The sequence below is a fragment of the Hesperophylax consimilis genome, chromosome 31, assembly GCF_061612785.1.
Source record: "Hesperophylax consimilis isolate HC1 chromosome 31, BYU_Hcon_1.0, whole genome shotgun sequence".
In the NCBI taxonomy this organism is placed as follows: domain Eukaryota; kingdom Metazoa; phylum Arthropoda; class Insecta; order Trichoptera; family Limnephilidae; genus Hesperophylax; species Hesperophylax consimilis.
This window is the reverse complement of record NC_142866.1, coordinates 3,568,822-3,587,512: the sequence shown is the minus strand read 5'-3', so window position 1 is coordinate 3,587,512 and position 18,691 is coordinate 3,568,822. Positions and strand designations below refer to the sequence as shown.

The window sequence follows — 18,691 nt, the reverse complement described above, 5'->3', positions numbered from 1 at the left end:
ACGTTAATTATCGCCAAGATATTTTATTTATTTAAAAATCCATTCTCAAAAAGTACAGTAAATTTCTTTTTCAATCGGTAAAATAACGTACATAACTATCATGCCATTTCTCCGTAGGAGTAGGCAGAAAATTCTAATTGGCGCCCGCAATGGCTATGTGTAGTTTTTCATGTTTGCATATGAAAATTTGAAAATTTTATTTTATCACCATCTTCCGCCGATATACCTGACAAATAAATAATTGGCTATACAAGTTCCTTCCATATTCGTTAAAAAAATACAATTTTTTTTTCATTTTTCTTAGGACTGTACGACACTGGGCACACACTCATTGCTTTACCCCACTCAAATACTTGGTTCATATGATAGGTTCGTATTTATAGGACTTCTAACTCCATCTTATATCCACTTGTGCGTTATACATAACAACCCATTGACCCTGACTTTGTTTCCAAACCATGCGTTGTTTATTTCCATATTTGTTGCACCATCACACTGCATACATTATCTATTCATAAAGATTAACTACCAAAAACGCGGTATACATCAAATTTTGACATTTTTAAATGCCTAAAAAAGTTGCAAATTTGTCAGTACCCGAAGTTTCCACTAAAAAAAACACTAAACATGAATAAATCAAATAATTTGAATATTTTACTATAACGAATTTAAATTTCTATATTTTAAGTAGTAAACAATACTTACATTAATCGAGTTTGTAATATTCATTTATATAAATGTTTGTAATATCACTGTGGTTATATGCAACTAGTCAATAGTTTTAAATGGTAAGCATTGTTCGATAAACAAAACAATGTTTACAAAGCTAAGCTGGGCTCCTTCCGCATCCGCCCCATGTTTTGTTTCCATGTTGGAAATGAATCATAATAAAGCACAATTGGATTCGATAATAAAACAGTACTTTCACCCCATATAAGAAAACTGATGAATAAACACAATGAAAGAGTATTGTGTCTTCGGACAAAACATACTAACATTGTATAAAGACTAAACAGATTCCTCAGTAGTAACAATTTATAGTAAACATCCATATTTACCACTATTTATGTTATAATGTTATGGGTTGAAGATCGATTAACAAAAAACAAAAACTAGTAAAATATCGGTAAAGGATGTGTTCATGAGTTAGAAGGGTATTTGGCAAAGGAGTGGACCGCTGAGAAAGGAAGAACTTCCTGACGTCGTGATGAAGAAGGTTCATCCAGCAGGATGGGGGAGAGGTAGGAAGAACTAGCCTCCAGGCCAGGTGGGCTGGAGCACCTGCGCGGACCCTGCCTATAAAAGGCGGGCGGGTAACCCGATAGCCGTGGCTGGAATAGCCGCCTAGAATAGACGCGCATGCGCACGCAGAGAAGCCTGGCGCCGACAGCGCGGCCGTCGCGGCGCTCAGTCGAGCCGAGACCGGCATTCTGTTGTGAGCGGAGCGGCGCAGTCCACATCATGTCGTCCTCAGCAGTAGCCAAGACCTCCAAGTACTCGTACCGCTCGACGGGAGGCGGGAGCGCCGACGTCAGCATCGAATACAGCGCCGACCTGAGCGCGCTCTCCAGATTGGAGGTGCGCCCTATTCCCTAACGTGACAAGTGCTTTGTGAAGTGTGTCGTATACATATATAATACCCTGTGTGTGGTGCACCCCGAATATAAGATATCCATGTTTTCTTTTTCAGGACAAGATTCGTCTGCTTCATGACGATCTGGAATCCGAAAGGGAGTTGCGCCAGAGGGTAAGAACACCTTCGCCAGCGTCTAACGAGTGTGAACTCAGCTTTTCGCTACTAACTTTGTCCGAGCTGTCAACGCGAAACTCTAAAAAACTCTTTGCCCGAGCGTGGATCGCTATACCTAAGTTGCTTGTGAACTGTGAATTGTAACAACGAAGAACAAAGGATTATTGTGCTTATATGATAAGTTCTACTTCTAAGTTAAAACATATCGCTTCGCCCCCTACTTCCGAAGATTCGGCTAACAATTAAAACAACAAAATATGCTTAAGAAAAACCATTCGAAATTGTGATTAAAACGAAATATTTGCAGTCTAACTGCTTATGTTCAAAACAATTTAATTTACAAACTTCTTACTGCCCCTTCTATAACCAAAATCTATTTTCCCCTTATCAATAACATTTATTAAACTAGTATGTATTTACTAAACCCAGAAAAGTTCTCGGTGGTTAAATTTTGCAGCGAGTGGAATGTGCAAATGTAAATAGATATAAATATAGCCAACCAAATCCTCATTCGGGAAGTGGCGATGGTGAAACCGTATATCTTCCGCGCGCTATTTCTGGCCGCCCAGTCCCAGCGAGTCCGCTCAAGCGATCCTTGGTCGCTGCGCGCCAGCCGAACCTGATCAAATCACATAACTTCCAATCAATTCTGCCTTTTCTCCAACAACAACAACTTCTCACTCAATTATTGAGTAATTGCAAAACTACAATCTTTTCTCCACAATTCTTTTAACCAAAAAATCAAATTTTATTGGTTTTACTACTTATATTATGTTTGTGGAAATAGTTTTTTTAGGTTTTGGTGACATTTAAGTGAAATGTGTTCAGACATGTTAAGCTGTCATCACACCTTATTAACATTAACATATTTTCATTTTCTTTAAATTTCATTTTACAGTTTTTTTTAAATATTATTCGGGCAAATGATTCACCAGTGCAAGAAATCTCACTCAACCCTCTGAGGTTCTTTATATCATTTCCATAATCTAATAATTTGCTAAACCGTTCAGATATTTGTAATATCAAGATTTTGATATTTTCGAAACTTTCATGATATTTTCTTCAACTTTCCAACAATTCTTTACCACCGTTGAAATATAATTAGGTATGGATTAACATTTTTTACTATTTTTTGCTTTTTTTTTGTTTTTGATGCTGTGACTAAAACCATGAATAAAACTGTTTTGAAATGTTTTGTTGAAATTACTTGGCATGTTTATATTTATTACTTAATAAATCCATTTACACCTATTTCCTTATTGTTTTCCGTAACACATCAATCACATAATCACAACAAAAGATTATTATAAATCATTAGAGTTAAAACATAATTCTTTGAAAAGCGGTTTTCAATGTACACGTCATTTAAGTATTTATTTTGAGGATTTAAAGTTACGCAATGACTGACGGACAACGGTGAAGATCTACTTTTGGAAATATTCTAAAATCGATTACAAGGTCGATAAACAATACTAAATTTGTATCCTCGAAATGAGCCTTAAGAATGCTTCACTTCAACGACATCTAACAATAAAATTAACTTAACTTCGTTAAATTTATTATTAGCTTTCATCCAAGTTATAACTACAAGCTTGTGATTTTCGGAAAACGTAACGAGTCTTGTCGTTTTATATCATAAAGCTTTAAAAGTATGAAATTAATCCTTTTTACTATTTCATAATTAATTTTAGTTAATTTTAAATCTATATTCGCGACTCTATTTCACTTTGTTTCTGGGTCGTACGAGTTGGTCGTACCATTGTCGGTATTGCGCAAGTGGGCTCGTGGAGTGCGTGGGAAAGCGTGAACAAATTCCACAGTTTCACTGGTTCAGTCGTTCCACTGATTCAGCCGTTCCATTTCGGGAAAGCTGCCTCCACTAGTTGAATGTGGGCCAAGTGACCTTGCGTGTTGAATAACTGGGGAAATTCGACACAAACAATAAAGTCCGGCCGCCTAGAACATTCCGTCTATTTGAGTTCCATCGACTTACCTCTCCGGACTTGCAGCGGCCGGAAGCCTGCCAGCCCCGGTTATGACAAGGGACATTAATAATACCTGGCGGGTTATAAATACAAAGATGCACACCGGTTGAATTGAACGACTCTATCCCGGAAATGTGGTACTTACCTTAGTGTTGCAACATTTTATTACCAAAACTTATTTTTTATTAGTCCTAATTAGTCATATGGACATATAACAGGTCAGTTCTGCTACTTTTTATTTGCTAACATTAATTGATACATCGACAATCGAACTGGGTGTAATTTCCTAAAATACAATTTGGATTTTTAAATCCACCAAAAATTGCTTACCAGCGCCATCTGTGTTTAGTACACAAGTTATTGTCTTCCTAATAATTTCCTTATTGACTTCGCAGGGCCTGATGATTTCAACGTATATTAGTAGTTCAGCTGTTTCGGAAAAATCAGTTTCTCTGGAATTTAAATGTTAAATTTATTAATCTCCAAATATATAGTAATCGTACCTAATGGATATATTTTTTAGTTAATAGCTGTTTGGTTAGTTGAACGGGACACCATGCGTGAGATTATTAGGACTCTTATATTGAACTCTGAAAGTTAAAGATCAAATTATGTATTTTTTATATTGTGCTGAGGAATTCCAAGATGATTTTTTTTTACCAAATGAAGGAAATATATGCTGAGACAATATAAAGTAGTGTACATTAGCAAAAGATTAGGTACTCATAGATAGATACTCATAACAACAGTATTTATTTCGGCAGATGATGAATGGATCAATGCAACTTAATATAACGCTTTAATAATGCTACAGGATGCTGAAAATGTACCAAATAATTCTTAACAAGTTAAGAGTGCAAGCTTTTGAAATATTTAACATTGAGAGAATAAATCGGAAAATTTCTTATAAATCTTTTTTATTCTCTTAGATCGAAAGGGAGAAAGCCGACCTCAGCGTCCAAGTGATCCAGTTGTCGGAACGCCTTGAAGAAGCTGAGGGTGGTGCCGAAAGCCAGGTAAACAACACCAACATCTTTATCCTTCCATCAACCACGATCATCCCAAATTATTATATTTTGTATCAATCAATCAAATCATAATCGCATAATAAAAAAAAAAATTAAAATACAAAAAAAAAAATTTATCTGATTTTTCATGATTTTGGGAATTAGCATAATCAATATTTTGATTTTTAAAGTGTTTCTTCAAAATTGCTTTAAGCCCTTCGTCCAAATTATTTTTAATGCATAATTGTTAGATTCAAGTTTTCAGTTTCATCCATTTTTTATATTTGAAAAAACATTTTTATTAATATTAATTCATTCATAAATTCATGCTCTCGTTTTTGAAGGATGAGGAAGCAGGTAAAGTACCTATGTATGATTTAATTTAAGTTAAAATAAGCAGGATATTATTTTTATATACTAAAATAATTACTTCCCTCAAATAATAAGTCAGTAATTTGAGACTTACAGCATGAATTTTTATTAAAAATTTAATGGTTATATGTTTTACAAACCAAGAATAGTATAATAGTTTAAATTAATAATAGTGTACATTCTCTATATCAAATCGATAATAATATAAATTAATGTTTTTTTGGTAATAATAATAAATTGTTTACTCGATTCAGGAAAAATATTTATAAAATAAATTAGAACATTTACTAAATATATCTGACATGCGATTTAATGCGAATATTTATTATTTTTATTAATGTATTATTATTTGCCGTTGGATTTGCGCTAATCATATTTTTTCACAGCTATAACGATTTGGTATGCAGATATTGCAGTTTTGGAGCAGGTCAAACTAATTTACCATTTTATTGTATTTGCTGTTTTATGTAATGATATTAATGCGACCCTTTTCCGTCAATGTTTAGTTTCATTATAGAAATTACTTTAATACTATTTTTTTCATGTTATTCTTACATTAAACCATTTAAATTCAATCATTTCTCCTGTTTAGATTTACTCAAGAAAATGTGTAGTATTGATAAAAAGACGTACAAATATAAAATAAAAATCAAAATATATATTGCGCAAACAGTTAAATAATTTATTGTAGGTTGCAAATAGCCAACCCTCTATGGGTCAAAGTAAACAACGAATAGTTTTTTTTTAAATTAGATAAAATTGTACTCGCTCCAGAATAGGCGCCACTAAACTTCATACTTAATTATTTCTAAAACATAAAGAAAATAAAAAATAAATTAATTAAACATAAATTATAATAAAAATAAACCACTATAAGGGACAAGCGAAAGGTGATCATAAAGTAGATTGTGTTAAAATCTTTTCCAGCTAACGTGTTTGTCTTTTGAATGTTTGCAGTTCGAGATTAACAGGAAGCGCGACACCGAGTTGGGAAAACTTCGCAAGCTGCTTGAGGATGTGCACCTCGAGTCCGAGGAGACAGCCCATCTGCTGAAGAAGAAACACCAGGAGATCGTCATCGACTTCCAGGAACAGATTGATGTCCTCTCCAAGGCGAAGGCCAGGTTAGCATCAAAACACCCCGTGAAACTAGTGAACTTGAAACTTAAACAATCAATGATTTAAAATCGCTCTAATTTTTCAAACGGAACCAAAAATAATATAATAATATTATAGAATTTGGTTTTCCCATTTCACATCTTCTGTGACATATTATTTTGTTAAAATTTCGACTCCGCTAGTTACTGGTTTAGTGAGTAAGAAAGTATTATTAAGAAATCGAATTTAAGTTAATTTCATACGGCAGTGCTTTCGATAGCAGAAAAAACGCACAAAGTTAAATGTTTCATTGTATCATGCAACATTCATCGACTAAATCTTATTTTTTTCTATAAAAAATTGAACGGAATTTTACTACCTCTGAAAAAAACGAAAACTAATAATATTTTGTAGTGTTAAATATATAAAACATGACTTATAAAAACAAAATTTTAAATATGATTAGCGATTGATTATTAAATATTAGATTCATGTACATTTTTTTTACATGCGATGTTTAATCTGTTGCGATAGTTATAATATTATGTAATGTATATTTTCGCCTGTGTTTATATGCGATGTTTTTTTTTCTGAAGAGCGATTGACTTATGACATTGCTGTAAATATATTTTTTTGCAGTTGGGTTCAGCGATTGTGAATGATTATTTAATAATTATTTTTTACAAGCAATAATTATTAGCCTGAAACACTCATCCACATTGAAAAATCTCCTGATAAAAGATACATGACGCCAACGGGACTTGAACCCGTGTCCTCTCGATTTCCGGTCGACAGCTCTGACTACTGAGCTATGGCGGCTTATCTCTTATCCGCGAAATAATTCAATATATACTAGTGTCTCATTCAACAATTACTGCTTGTTACATTTTTTCCACCTGAAACAACCAACTTTATTTGGTTTATTGCTTATAAAAAATAATTGTTACCCTTTGTGCTATGCATAAAAAATCTTGTCTTAAACATTAGTTTACCAAAAAATAATGATTATTTAATAAGTTACAAACTCGGAATTTGAGTTTGCATTGCGAATTATATGTTAATTTTGATCATACAGGGTATCTAAGATTATTATGTTATCTTATCAAAATAATAATATTATAAGAAAAATATAAAAATAAATAAATGACACAAACGATTATACCAATAAAATAATAAAAAATATTTAAAAAAATTCTGATATACTAAGTGGAACTCATAGTTAACTAGGTGATATAAAAAATAGCATCCTAAAAATAATTTTATGTTTTAGAGTAAAAATTTTTACATTCTAAAATTCTGACTTAGTCCAATAATTTAAAAAGGATGAAATAAACAAAAGAACCAACTCATACCTGATTTCCACCGCAGGACATTCAAAACATCATTCGTAGAAAAGAGTTCGATCGAAACCACCAACTATGAATTCGTATATTACTACAATTAGGACCAAGGCTTTGTTTGAAAAGTTCTAGGATCAATATATTTTCGAGCAACACACTATTTAACAAAACATAGTTTATAATATAAAGAATTTTGTTTTAAAAACTTTACAGATATAGTTAGTACAGTACACCTCGTCTAATATTCTCACTCCAAAATAAATTGATCACTTTTAGAGTATCGAATAAATAATAAAGAACAATCAAAGAAAAAAGAAGAGTAATGATATTTGTTTGTTTAAGTGTATTTTTGTAGATACTGCTTAGCAACAAACATTTTTTAGGGACAATATTATAGTAAGTAGGCAGGATTTGAGCAACGACAAGATACTAAATCCAAGCTAATTCCAGGAGCGACAAGGAAAAGGCCAAGTTCCAGGCTGAGGTGTACGAGTTGTTGGCCCAGGTTGAGAGCGTAACCAAGGAGCGCCTGATCAGCATCAAGCATGTGGAACGCCTGGAGATCACCGTCAACGAACTTCACATCAAGATTGAGGAGCTCAACCGCACCATCGTTGACATCACCTCCCACAAGACCCGCCTGTCCCAGGAGAACATCGAGCTGGTCAAGGAAGTCCAGGACTTGAAGGTAATTCATCTCTTTTCATTGCTCTAGTTTCGAGTTGGAGAATGTGCCTTCCCTCGGTTATACGAGACGTTAGTTCCTAGCCAAAAGAATAACATTTTCTTACAACCGGTGATTCACCCTCTGGCTGGCTATCTATATATAGTATGTTGACGCATATCAAACATAGTCGGCAGCCAATAAAATGAAATTCATTGACCCTTTTTAAGATATTGTGAATAATAATTCATAAATCTATGACGTTATGCATTTTTAATACTCGTTTTCAAATCAGATGCGATGTATCTTCAAATATTTATTTGATTGTTGTCAATGTTCGGATCATTCCAAAAAAGTTAGTTTAACGTATGGGTAGTTCGTAATTTTCAACTTTTAGCTTTGAAAGTGCGAAAGGTTTCCTTATTCACATTTTCTACATTAGTCGGACATTAACCGCCTATATTCTTCTAACGGCACTCGACACTGACTGTCACATTTTACTCCACAGGTCAACATCGAGAATGTCATCTACCTGAGGAGCCAGATCGCCGGCCAGCTGGAAGATGCCCGCAGGCGTCTTGAAGATGACGAGCGTCGCCGCTCCATCTTGGAGGCGTCCCTCCACCAGGTAATATACACACATTTACCTCTTTATAAATGTTATGGAAGCAGACTCCATGACAATATTTTGTAATCAGCGGTGTTTGAATAGTTACAGTATTTTATGGTGATTATCTTGCTAACCAGCAATATTGGAGACTTGTTAAAAACTATTGTATTTTTCATAGGTTGAGATCGAACTTGAGTCCGTGCGCGTGCAGCTCGAGGAAGAGTCCGAGGCTCGACTGGACCTCGAGAGGCAGCTGGTCAAGTCTAACGGCGAGGCCCTGCAGTGGAGGTCCAAGTACGAGACTGAAGCCGCCGCCAGAGCCGAGGAGATTGAGGAGATCCGCCGCAAGTACTCTTGCCGCATCCAGGAACAGGAGGAGCAGATCGAGACTCTGATCATCAAGATCAACAACATTGAGAAACAGAAGTCTCGCCTGCAATCCGAGGTGAAACGTCAAATAATTAATATTAATATTTGGTAATTTTAATTCATAATCTATACCTAAACCTTTGTATCAAAAATTCTTCTCGAACTCCTATTCCAGGAAATGGGAAATCTTTAAACGGAATAGCATTAACAGTTAAAAATCACTTACCATCAAAAAGTATGATATTTACGAAAATCTTAAGAAGTCATTTCACGAGCATTAAGTTAAGGGATTAAGTAAATATTTACCTTCTATGAGTATCGTACTCTACTACTATCTGAATAATAAAAAAGAGATTAGATTATTTAGTTTAGCTACCACAAACATGCAACTAAGCATATTTTCATGTCCTTAGGTCGAGGTCCTCATCATCGACTTGGAGAAGGCAAACAGCACCGCTCGGGAACTCCAGAAGCGCACCGAACAGCTCGAGCGCATCAACATCGAGATCAAGACAAGGCTGGACGAGACCGTGCTGATCTATGAGCAGTCCCAGAGGGATCTGCGCATCAAGATTACTGAAATCCAGCGCATCACCCACGAGCTTGACAAGACCAGGGAGCAGAAGGATACATTGGCTAGGGAGAACAAGAAGATTGGTGGTAAGTGGAAATCATGAGCTTTTGCTGAATTTTCTTAAGCTTTAGTATTTTTTTGAGATTAAATGAGATTCAAAGCCATTTTCATATGGAAACTGTTACAAAACAAGCTTTATAAGTTTTGGACTTTATTGTTATTTATAATACGGAACAGTAGTATATGAAGGTAATTGTTGCATGCTGCGTTTTTCAAATGCAGTAGAAATATTAACATAGACATTCAAACACCTTTAAGGAGTTCAAAGAGTGTCCAGTATTGAGAATATGACGAATTAAATACGTTAATTAACAATTTATACCTTGTTTGTGATCTTAGATGAACTTCACGATGCCCGCAACCAGCTGACCGACCTCACCCGTCGCATGCACGAGCTGGAGTTGGAACTTCGTCGCCTGGAGAACGAGCGCGAAGAACTGACCGCCGCTTACAAGGAGGCTGAAGCCGTAAGTTCAATCATTTATATTATCAAAATGGCTCAATAAGTGGCTCAAATCACATCTTGACATTACGGGGTTAAGCTTCTACTAGCTCAGTCCTCTAAAACTACTCACTGATTTGATGGAAGCAGAAAGATTTAGAAAAAAAATGTTCGCATCTTGAGAATGACCGAATCTGCACTCCTTGCCAAAACATTTGCTACTTCGTGAGTCACGTTGCTATCATTAAATTATAGATCCTGCCATTGAGTAATACACGTAGTAGGTACTGAGCCACAGATTTTGAAATTCCATTGAAATTGTATGTTTATCTCAGAGCTTAGCAAGGTAAGTCTTTTAAGTTTAGTTAAGTTTACCACAAGTCTTAAAAATGATCTTTTTTAGTGGAATAATAATGTATTCATATTTGCGTACGTTGAAAACAGAATCCAGTTCGTTTGTCATAGGTATTTATTATGAAAAGAACAATACCTTTTGAGACAAATATTACATGAGGTCAAAATCACGGATCGTGGATCTTAGGCAATAGTATAAGTTTTTGTTATTATGAACCAATCGTTTTTATAACGAACTTATTATATGTTGGGGGGGAACGTAATATTAATCTTTATTTTGTTACTTTTGCCAGGGTCGCAAGGCCGAGGAACAGCGTGCCCAGAGGCTGGCCGCCGAGCTCGGCCAGTTCCGCCACGAGGCTGAGCGTCGTCTGCAAGAGAAGGACGAGGAAATTGAATCCATCCGGTAAGTTTTAATTTTACTGCTTTAACTCTAAAGCCACATTATATCTTACTTTTGTTTCACAAACCTTTATGAAAGAAAAATCTTTTCGGTTGACGCACACCGGCCTCGTAATCTCCTGAGAGAAGATAAAATTAAAATGTTGGTTCAACGATATCGTTGAACCAACATTTTAATAATTACAAACATAAATAATATGTTTTTTGATGTCAGAATATGTCCGTAAAGTGTCTCTGGCAAAAGCGTGTCAAGACAAGAATTAAATTGAAAGTTATAATTGGGCAACGCGAAAATTCATCACGTAAAAATGTTTTTCGCAAGAATCAACCCACTCGTTAGGGTGACTTGTCGAATGATATCGACTATGATGTCATTGGCACGATTTTTTTATCGTCATCATTTTAATTATGTGACTCAGCGATAATCCATCACCGCATTAATAATTTGACATCGATGTTAATGTAACAAGTGCTTTAGAAAGCGAGAAGTAAAGCAAGAAGAAGAAGAAAGAGGACAAAATCACAAAATAATTATGGAGATTCAGACGACCGTAACACGTCAATGGCACTGTTAATGATAGTGAATACACACATTACAAATCATTCGTAGCGTTGTATAAAAATAGACTCTATCTGTAATACCTACATACACACAACACAATTGTCTTAATTCTTGGCTTGGTTTCAAAACACTTAAAGCTTGAAATGAATTGAAAGGTTTGTACAAAAATAATATATTTCACTCTGGTCAATTACAAAAAAACATACTAAATTAACAATGATTCGTCGGAACAAATTTATAATATTTTAATTAGCAAACTCGCAATCGCAAAATATTACGTGCTATGGCCGGTTTAAACATAATCGTCAGTTTATCGTCTTCTCAATCTAAACACTCATTGTAGCGTTTTGTGTCAAGAACTCGTTATTAATGAACATCGGACTAGACTAAAGTATCACCGCAACATTGTAACGAATTGCATGAGCAACTGCAATTGAACATTGGTATGCAGCAGTGAAATGAGCCATCGAGGTTACAAATACGATTATGTGTTATGTATTAGCACAGTGCAGCTCCAACGTCCCCGATATTATTTATGTCTAGCTAAAGAATGGGCCGTAAATAGAATATAGCCAACAAATCGACAGGGACTGATTAATGTATTAAATTTATCCTAAAGTTGGCACATCAAGTTTGACCAAAAACTACTAAAGAAACGTATTGGTGGTGAGAGCCGTAGTTGAGATTAGCAGGTTAACCTTGATTGCTTTGAGGTGCCGATTGAATGAGTTGTACAATAGTATAACAAAATGTCACACATCATTAGACCGTACAAGAAGTGGGAGAGGCCAGCAACAGCAGTATATGAAGACAATTACGGATATGGAATAAACTATTACCAACCGATGATAGATTATCTGAACTCCAAAGAGAGGGGACATCCCGCTGAACCGCCGCACCTGCCTTGGAATAACGAGCGCGCGCTGCCGGCCTACAGGCCCGGGAACCGCGTGCGATGCTACAGCGAGCGGGACCTGGGGCGCCTGGCTCGGGAAGCAGCCGAGCACGCCAAGAGCAGCGCGTCCAACACCCAGTACCAAGTGCTTAGGCGGTCGGCGTTCTCAGTCTCGAAGGCGGCGTCCGCGGTGAACGTTATAAAACACGTCGGGGCCGAAAGTGCTGTCACCAGAACCAAAAGGAGGATCAACAGGAGGAATCTAGAAACCTTTGACGAAAACAGAAGAAACGAACATCTCCTAAGAATGCAGCAACCTATCGCTTCGTCGATCAGTGAAGATGCGGAATTTAGAAACACAGCGAAAATGTTGCGCGGAAAATCTGCTAAGAGCATCGCGGATACACTCGTTACGCGTAGTTTGAAGAATATTTCTGACGCTACGGAAATGGACGCGATGAAAATTAAGACTTTTGAAAGTCAACAAAAAGTTGCTGCCCATAAAGCACGGATGTTCACCAAGATGGTGGAAACCGAAACCACAACTAATTTGGATGAAAGCTTTTTGCAACCCCTCACTTGTTTGAAATGCGATCTTAAGTCATTTGATCATAAAAGCTCAAATTATTTCATGGATACAAGGTTATTAAAATATCCCTGTAATATTCGTACATATTTCCATTATTAATATCGGATGTCGGTTTACGTTTCATTATCAGTCGCATCTAGTTTCCTATGTTAACAATCATGTTGTGTACTTATGTAGAAATAAATCGAAATGATATAAAACATATTTACATCACAATAAATTGTTGAACTTAGTGTGGTATTTATTATTTTAGTAGATCTTTCTGTGTTAACTTTTAAACTGAAGTTTTATAATCTACAGTTACTTGTACTTCCCTTAAAATAAATAAAAAAAATAATTAATATACCAAGATTTATTGACTGATGATTTTTAACCCCGAATTTTTCGTTCTGAGGTGACCTAGTAACTGCTTCTACTTGCTTATCCACTTCTGGAAAGTACGTGAATGCATAAATCATTAAACTATTCTGAATTCTTTACACCTGTTTCAATACAAAGCTGGTAACTTTATCAGAGGTTCTGTACAGTGGATATTGCTAAAAAGTTTTGTTTTTTTGGAATTGTAGAATTAAAGTTACTTCTGCAATGTAAAACTGACCCATTTGATTTCCCTTCCTCAGCAAACAGACCAGCATTGAGATCGAGCAGCTCAGCGCTCGCGTCGTCGAGGCCGAGACAAGGTTGAAGACCGAAGTCATCAGGATCAAGAAGAAGATGCAGATCCACATCACCGAATTGGAAATGTCCCTGGATGTCGCCAACAAGACCAACATTGACTTGCAAAAGACCATCAAGAAGCAATCTCTGCAGGTATGTCAAAATGAACAAAGATATTTTGAGCATGGATTCAATTCGTGGGTAATTTTTCAAGTTGCGGTATGAATTGCGCATTGACCATTTGAAAATGTTTTTTATTATCTGACCAAAAAGTTTAAGTTTGTCATTTAGAAAGATTTTATCGAGAACAATTATCAGATAAAAAATATTCACAAACTAATGGTAAAATAATTCGATTTGATCAAAAATTTATTTATTTTCTTTAATTGTTAATATTTCATAGAGTTGGCACATCTTTACAACCTTTATAGACCGCTCGCAACTGGTTGACATTCACATTTGTGAAGGGCTAAATCTATTTGTTTTATCCTTGTTCATGGATGGATAAACTTAAATTGCAAATTATGTTCAATTTGCCAAACTGTAGAAGATAAAGGGTCACAGTATTAGTTTTTTTTTGGTAGTTTAAAACTTGTTTTTTCTTCAGCTCACTGAGATCCAAGCCCACTACGATGAAGTTCAGCGCCAATTGCAAGTTACCCTCGACCAGTACGGAATTGCCCAGCGTCGCCTTCAGTCCCTCACTGGAGAGATTGAGGAGGTTCGCGGAAACTACGAATCAGTAAGTTTGATCTTTTAATTTTACTTAATTGCGTAGAGAATGATTATGATAACAAAATAACATAATTCCTTACAATTTCACACAACTAATAATGAACCCTATTCACAGGCACTCCGCTCCAAAAAGGCAGTTGAGATTCAGTACGAGGAGTCTGTAACTCGCATCAATGAGCTTACCGTTGTCAACGTAAATCTGGCCAGCATCAAGTCCAAGCTTGAACAAGAGCTTTCCACCATCGCTGGAGATTACGATGAAATCACAAAGGAATTGAGAATCAGCGACGAGAGATACCAACGCGTCCAGGTAAAGACATCGATGCGATAATTTCTTGAAACTTATTATAATGCATTGTACCAGATGTATGGACTAGGTACATTCATACTTGCTTTTTACTCAAATTGTGTTTTGTTCCATAGGTCGAACTCAAGCACACCGTAGAGATTCTGCACGAGGAACAGGAAAGGATTGTCAAGATTGAAACCATCAAGAAGTCTCTGGAGATTGAAGTCAAGGTAATAACAAACTTCTAATGTGTATTATTATATTTATTTATTTATTTAGTACACTTTGTGCATATTATACATCTGTAAAATGTTTTGACTGTTCAACTAGAAGGAATTTCCGTTGCAGGACAGTCAAACTCACGACCAAGTCACATTTTGTTAAGAACTTTCACTAGTGCGACGCGAATGATAACGAATTCAGCAAAACTAATGATATTTGTTTTATAGAACCTCGCCGTCCGTCTGGAGGAAGTCGAGGCCAACGCCATCGTTGGTGGAAAGCGCATCATCAGCAAACTGGAGGCACGCATGCGTGATCTCGAGCTTGAACTTGACGAGGAGAAGAGGAGGCACGCCGAGACAATCAAGATCCTGCGCAAGAAGGAGCGCACCGTCAAGGAGGTGATCATCCAGTGCGAAGAGGACCAGAAGAACATCTCTCTGCTGCAAGACTCCCTGGATAAGACCACACAGAAAGTGAACATTTACAAACGACAGCTGCAAGAACAGGTGCGTTAACCTTGTGGATATGACGATGTGTATGAATGTATGTATGTGAAGTGGCAGTACTGATGTAATATATGTATTTGTGTGTCTCAGGAGGGAACATCCCAGCAGAACGTAACCCGCGTGCGTCGCTTCCAACGCGAGCTTGAGGCCGCCGAGGACCGCGCCGACAACGCCGAGAGCAACCTGACCCTCATCCGCGCCAAGCACCGCACCTTCGTCACCTCCTCCAACGTGCCCGGCTCCCAGGTCTACCTCGTGCAAGAGACCAGAACTGTATCCAACGAATAAGGAGAGCTTTACATTTACACTACACATCGTAAACTTAATAACACCGGCGACATTATTTGCAAGCAATGCGATATACTTACTTCGTATTATTTATATCATTTTTTTATTATGCCTACATTATACAGTCACTCACCGAGCGCATAGCCGCCACACGTCATTTCAGTATCAGGTGCACTTTTCATTTGCGTGTTTTGTTTCAGTGAACGCATAATATTTTTTAACGATGCCATTCGATTATGTTTAGTTATATATCCCGTGTACGAGATTATTGGAGGTGATAAACTAACTAATTTTATAGATGAGAAATATACTAATTTTATATAAACTGTTCGCTATACGGACCGCAAGAGTGTAATGACCCTGGCCAGTCGAAAAGTCTCAGCCGGGAAATCTTCCCCACCGTGTCACTGTTGGCCGCAGATATTTCCACTGGCCAGTCTATCGCATTTCCATCGTTAACGAATGGGTATATATTAATATATATGTATTATATATAATTAAGCAAACAAATCACACTTTAAAGTCTTATAATTTGTGACTATTATCTATGATAATACTTTATCAAATAAATGTTTTTAAATGATTCATTATTTTATTCATACCACCGTCTGCGTCATCCCCATCATGTAACAACGTTATATAACTTACAAGTGAAAAGTCCTTAAGACCTTACAACCTTACCACATAACTGATTGATAGTCATGATTTATAGTTTTATTATTGCTGTTCAGACGCAAAAAATTGTCATTACAAAGATATTTAAATTTAAAGAGTTTTACCGAAATTCACTGTAAAATTTTGGTACCTCGAAGTGGCGAAGTGTAAGAGCTTGCATTGTGCATTATTTAATTCACACTTAACCAACTCATAATAATCCAAAACTAATATTTGAATACGCCAAGTGTCAAACAATTTAGTATTTTTATTGTTAACTTTGTGGGTATCTACCTATACCGAAGCCGCAGTGAGTAGTGTATTGGCCAGTATAGTACCTACTAACATATTGGTTCCGAGTGCGATGAGATATCTAGGCTGTCATCCATTAGCCACATCTGCAAGTAAATAATTACAACTTTTTCTTTCCAAAAACCATTCTTAATATGGATGCTCAGGCATATATTTGTCTCCCAAAGGACGCAGTGAACTTACTGACCAACATGATTATGGATCCCAATAATAAATTCACGAAAGAACATATCGCTAAAATTATTCCTAGAACCAATGACATATTAGGAACAATTGGCCAAATGGCTGTTAAAATGGCGAATCTTGAGGGTGAATTAACAGCTCTTAAAACTGCAACCCCTAATGTGTGCACCCCCTCAGTTTCACAAACTCAGAGTGTCTGTGATATCCTCGCCGAAATCAAAGAACAAAGTTACAGAGATAAAAATTTGATTATTCATAATATTCCGGAGAATACATCGTTATCTCAGACTGAATCAATAAATAGCGACATAGTGTCAGTGAAAAAAATAATTTCAGATTTAGATATGTCAACATTAAATCTTGACTTGAAAATCTACAGATTGGGTCAAAGGCGTGCCGATAAACCAAGAGGAATTAAAATCGAGTTTCCGGAAGCTAAATGGCCGAAAATACTATTAAGCAAGAAACACGCATTAAAAAATAATATACGTATTTACCAAGATCAGTCATTTATGCAGCGGAAACAATTGAGTGACCTAAGAAATGAATTGGAAAATAGAAAATCTTCTGGTGAAACGGATATCACGATAAAATACATAAATAATAATCCGTCGATAGTCAAATCAAACCCAAAAAACTAAATTCTAAAATAAAAATATTTTATCAAAACGTACGTGGACTAAGAACAAAATTACAGGACCTGAAATCAACCTTACCTACTCTGGATTACGATTCTTACGCTTTCACTGAGACATGGCTGAACAAAAACATTGATACTACGGAATTGGGTTTCTTTGAACACACAGTGTACAGACAAGATAGAAGCAATAGCAATAAAACTAGAGGAGGTGGTGTGTTAATATCCGTAAATAAGAAATTCAACTCAAGAAAACTCAAATGCATCTACACTCATCTGGAACAACTATTCATCATGGTGTCTACCAATAAGGAAAAAATTATTGTTGGCTGCTTATATATACCCCCTTCTTCTGATGCTCAATTATACAAAGACCACTACCTCGAAGCTGAAACAATACGAAGAAAATTTCCAGATGCCACTTTGATATTAACAGGAGACTACAATCTACCTAATGTAACGTGGGACACAGAAAACAATAAAACTTCATGCACGGACAACATCAATCATGGTTCCCATGATATAATCGAGATGTCAAATTTTTTAAGTCTCCGGCAGTTAAACTATGTCTACAATGTTAACGCTCGTCTTCTCGATCTATTGTTTTCCAATTCTTCTTCTGTAAAAGTATCCGCATCTGCTGAAGATATTCTCCCAATCGACAAGTATCACCCTCCTTTATCGAATGCTACAGTTCAAAAATAGAAAAATATCCATCTCCATCAACAAAATTAAACTTTTTCAAAGCTGATTTTAAGCAAATCACAAATCTTCTATTGTCTACTGACTGGAACTTTCTTGACTTTGAAGAAAACCTAAATGTAATGGTAGACAAATTTTACTTAATTTTAAATAATGCAATTGAATTGTTTGTACCCGTCACTAAAATCACTGTGCACAACTACCCAAAATGGTTTAGCAACGACCTTATCAAAATAATTAGAGACAAAAAAATTGCTCATAAAGTTTATAAATCGTCACGTGATCCTAAAGATTATGTAAAATTTTGTGAACTAAGAAAGACAACTAAAAATATGTCCAAGTTATGTTACAAAAGGTGTGTCGAAAACTGCGAAGAATTGGCAACAGCTAATCCTCAGAATATTTATAAATTTGCGAACATGCTCAATAA

The 18,691-nt window shown here is 36.0% G+C and overlaps 2 protein-coding genes across 2 annotated transcripts; both read left to right on the top strand.

Annotated features, from left to right (window-relative positions):
* Positions 1 to 1,393: 1,393 nt before the first annotated feature.
* On the top strand, positions 1,394 to 16,356 carry LOC149409350 (paramyosin, long form-like). The gene is made up of 16 exons (XM_089649836.1): positions 1,394 to 1,578; positions 1,691 to 1,747; positions 4,665 to 4,751; positions 6,072 to 6,238; positions 8,003 to 8,240; positions 8,725 to 8,844; positions 9,005 to 9,271; positions 9,609 to 9,855; positions 10,169 to 10,296; positions 10,919 to 11,031; positions 13,694 to 13,883; positions 14,338 to 14,472; positions 14,581 to 14,775; positions 14,889 to 14,984; positions 15,204 to 15,485; positions 15,576 to 16,356. Exons 1-16 carry the CDS (start codon positions 1,462 to 1,464, stop codon positions 15,771 to 15,773), a joined length of 2,637 nt encoding a protein of 878 aa, XP_089505962.1. The 5' UTR covers positions 1,394 to 1,461; the 3' UTR covers positions 15,774 to 16,356.
* Positions 11,038 to 13,686, top strand: LOC149409351 (paramyosin, short form-like). The gene has a single exon (XM_089649837.1). The coding sequence runs from the start codon at positions 12,339 to 12,341 to the stop codon at positions 13,170 to 13,172; it is 834 nt and encodes a 277-aa protein (XP_089505963.1). The 5' UTR covers positions 11,038 to 12,338; the 3' UTR covers positions 13,173 to 13,686.
* Positions 16,357 to 18,691: the final 2,335 nt, after the last annotated feature.

Coding starts and splice junctions, on each gene's coding strand:
- LOC149409350 (XM_089649836.1), top strand. CDS start 1,462: ATGTCGTCCTCAGCAGTAGCCAAGACCTCCAAGTACTCGTACCGCTCG. Junction 8,241..8,724: donor AGGAAGTCCAGGACTTGAAG/GTAATTCATCTC, acceptor TTTACTCCACAG/GTCAACATCGAGAATGTCAT. Junction 10,297..10,918: donor CTTACAAGGAGGCTGAAGCC/GTAAGTTCAATC, acceptor TACTTTTGCCAG/GGTCGCAAGGCCGAGGAACA.
- LOC149409351 (XM_089649837.1), top strand. CDS start 12,339: ATGTCACACATCATTAGACCGTACAAGAAGTGGGAGAGGCCAGCAACA.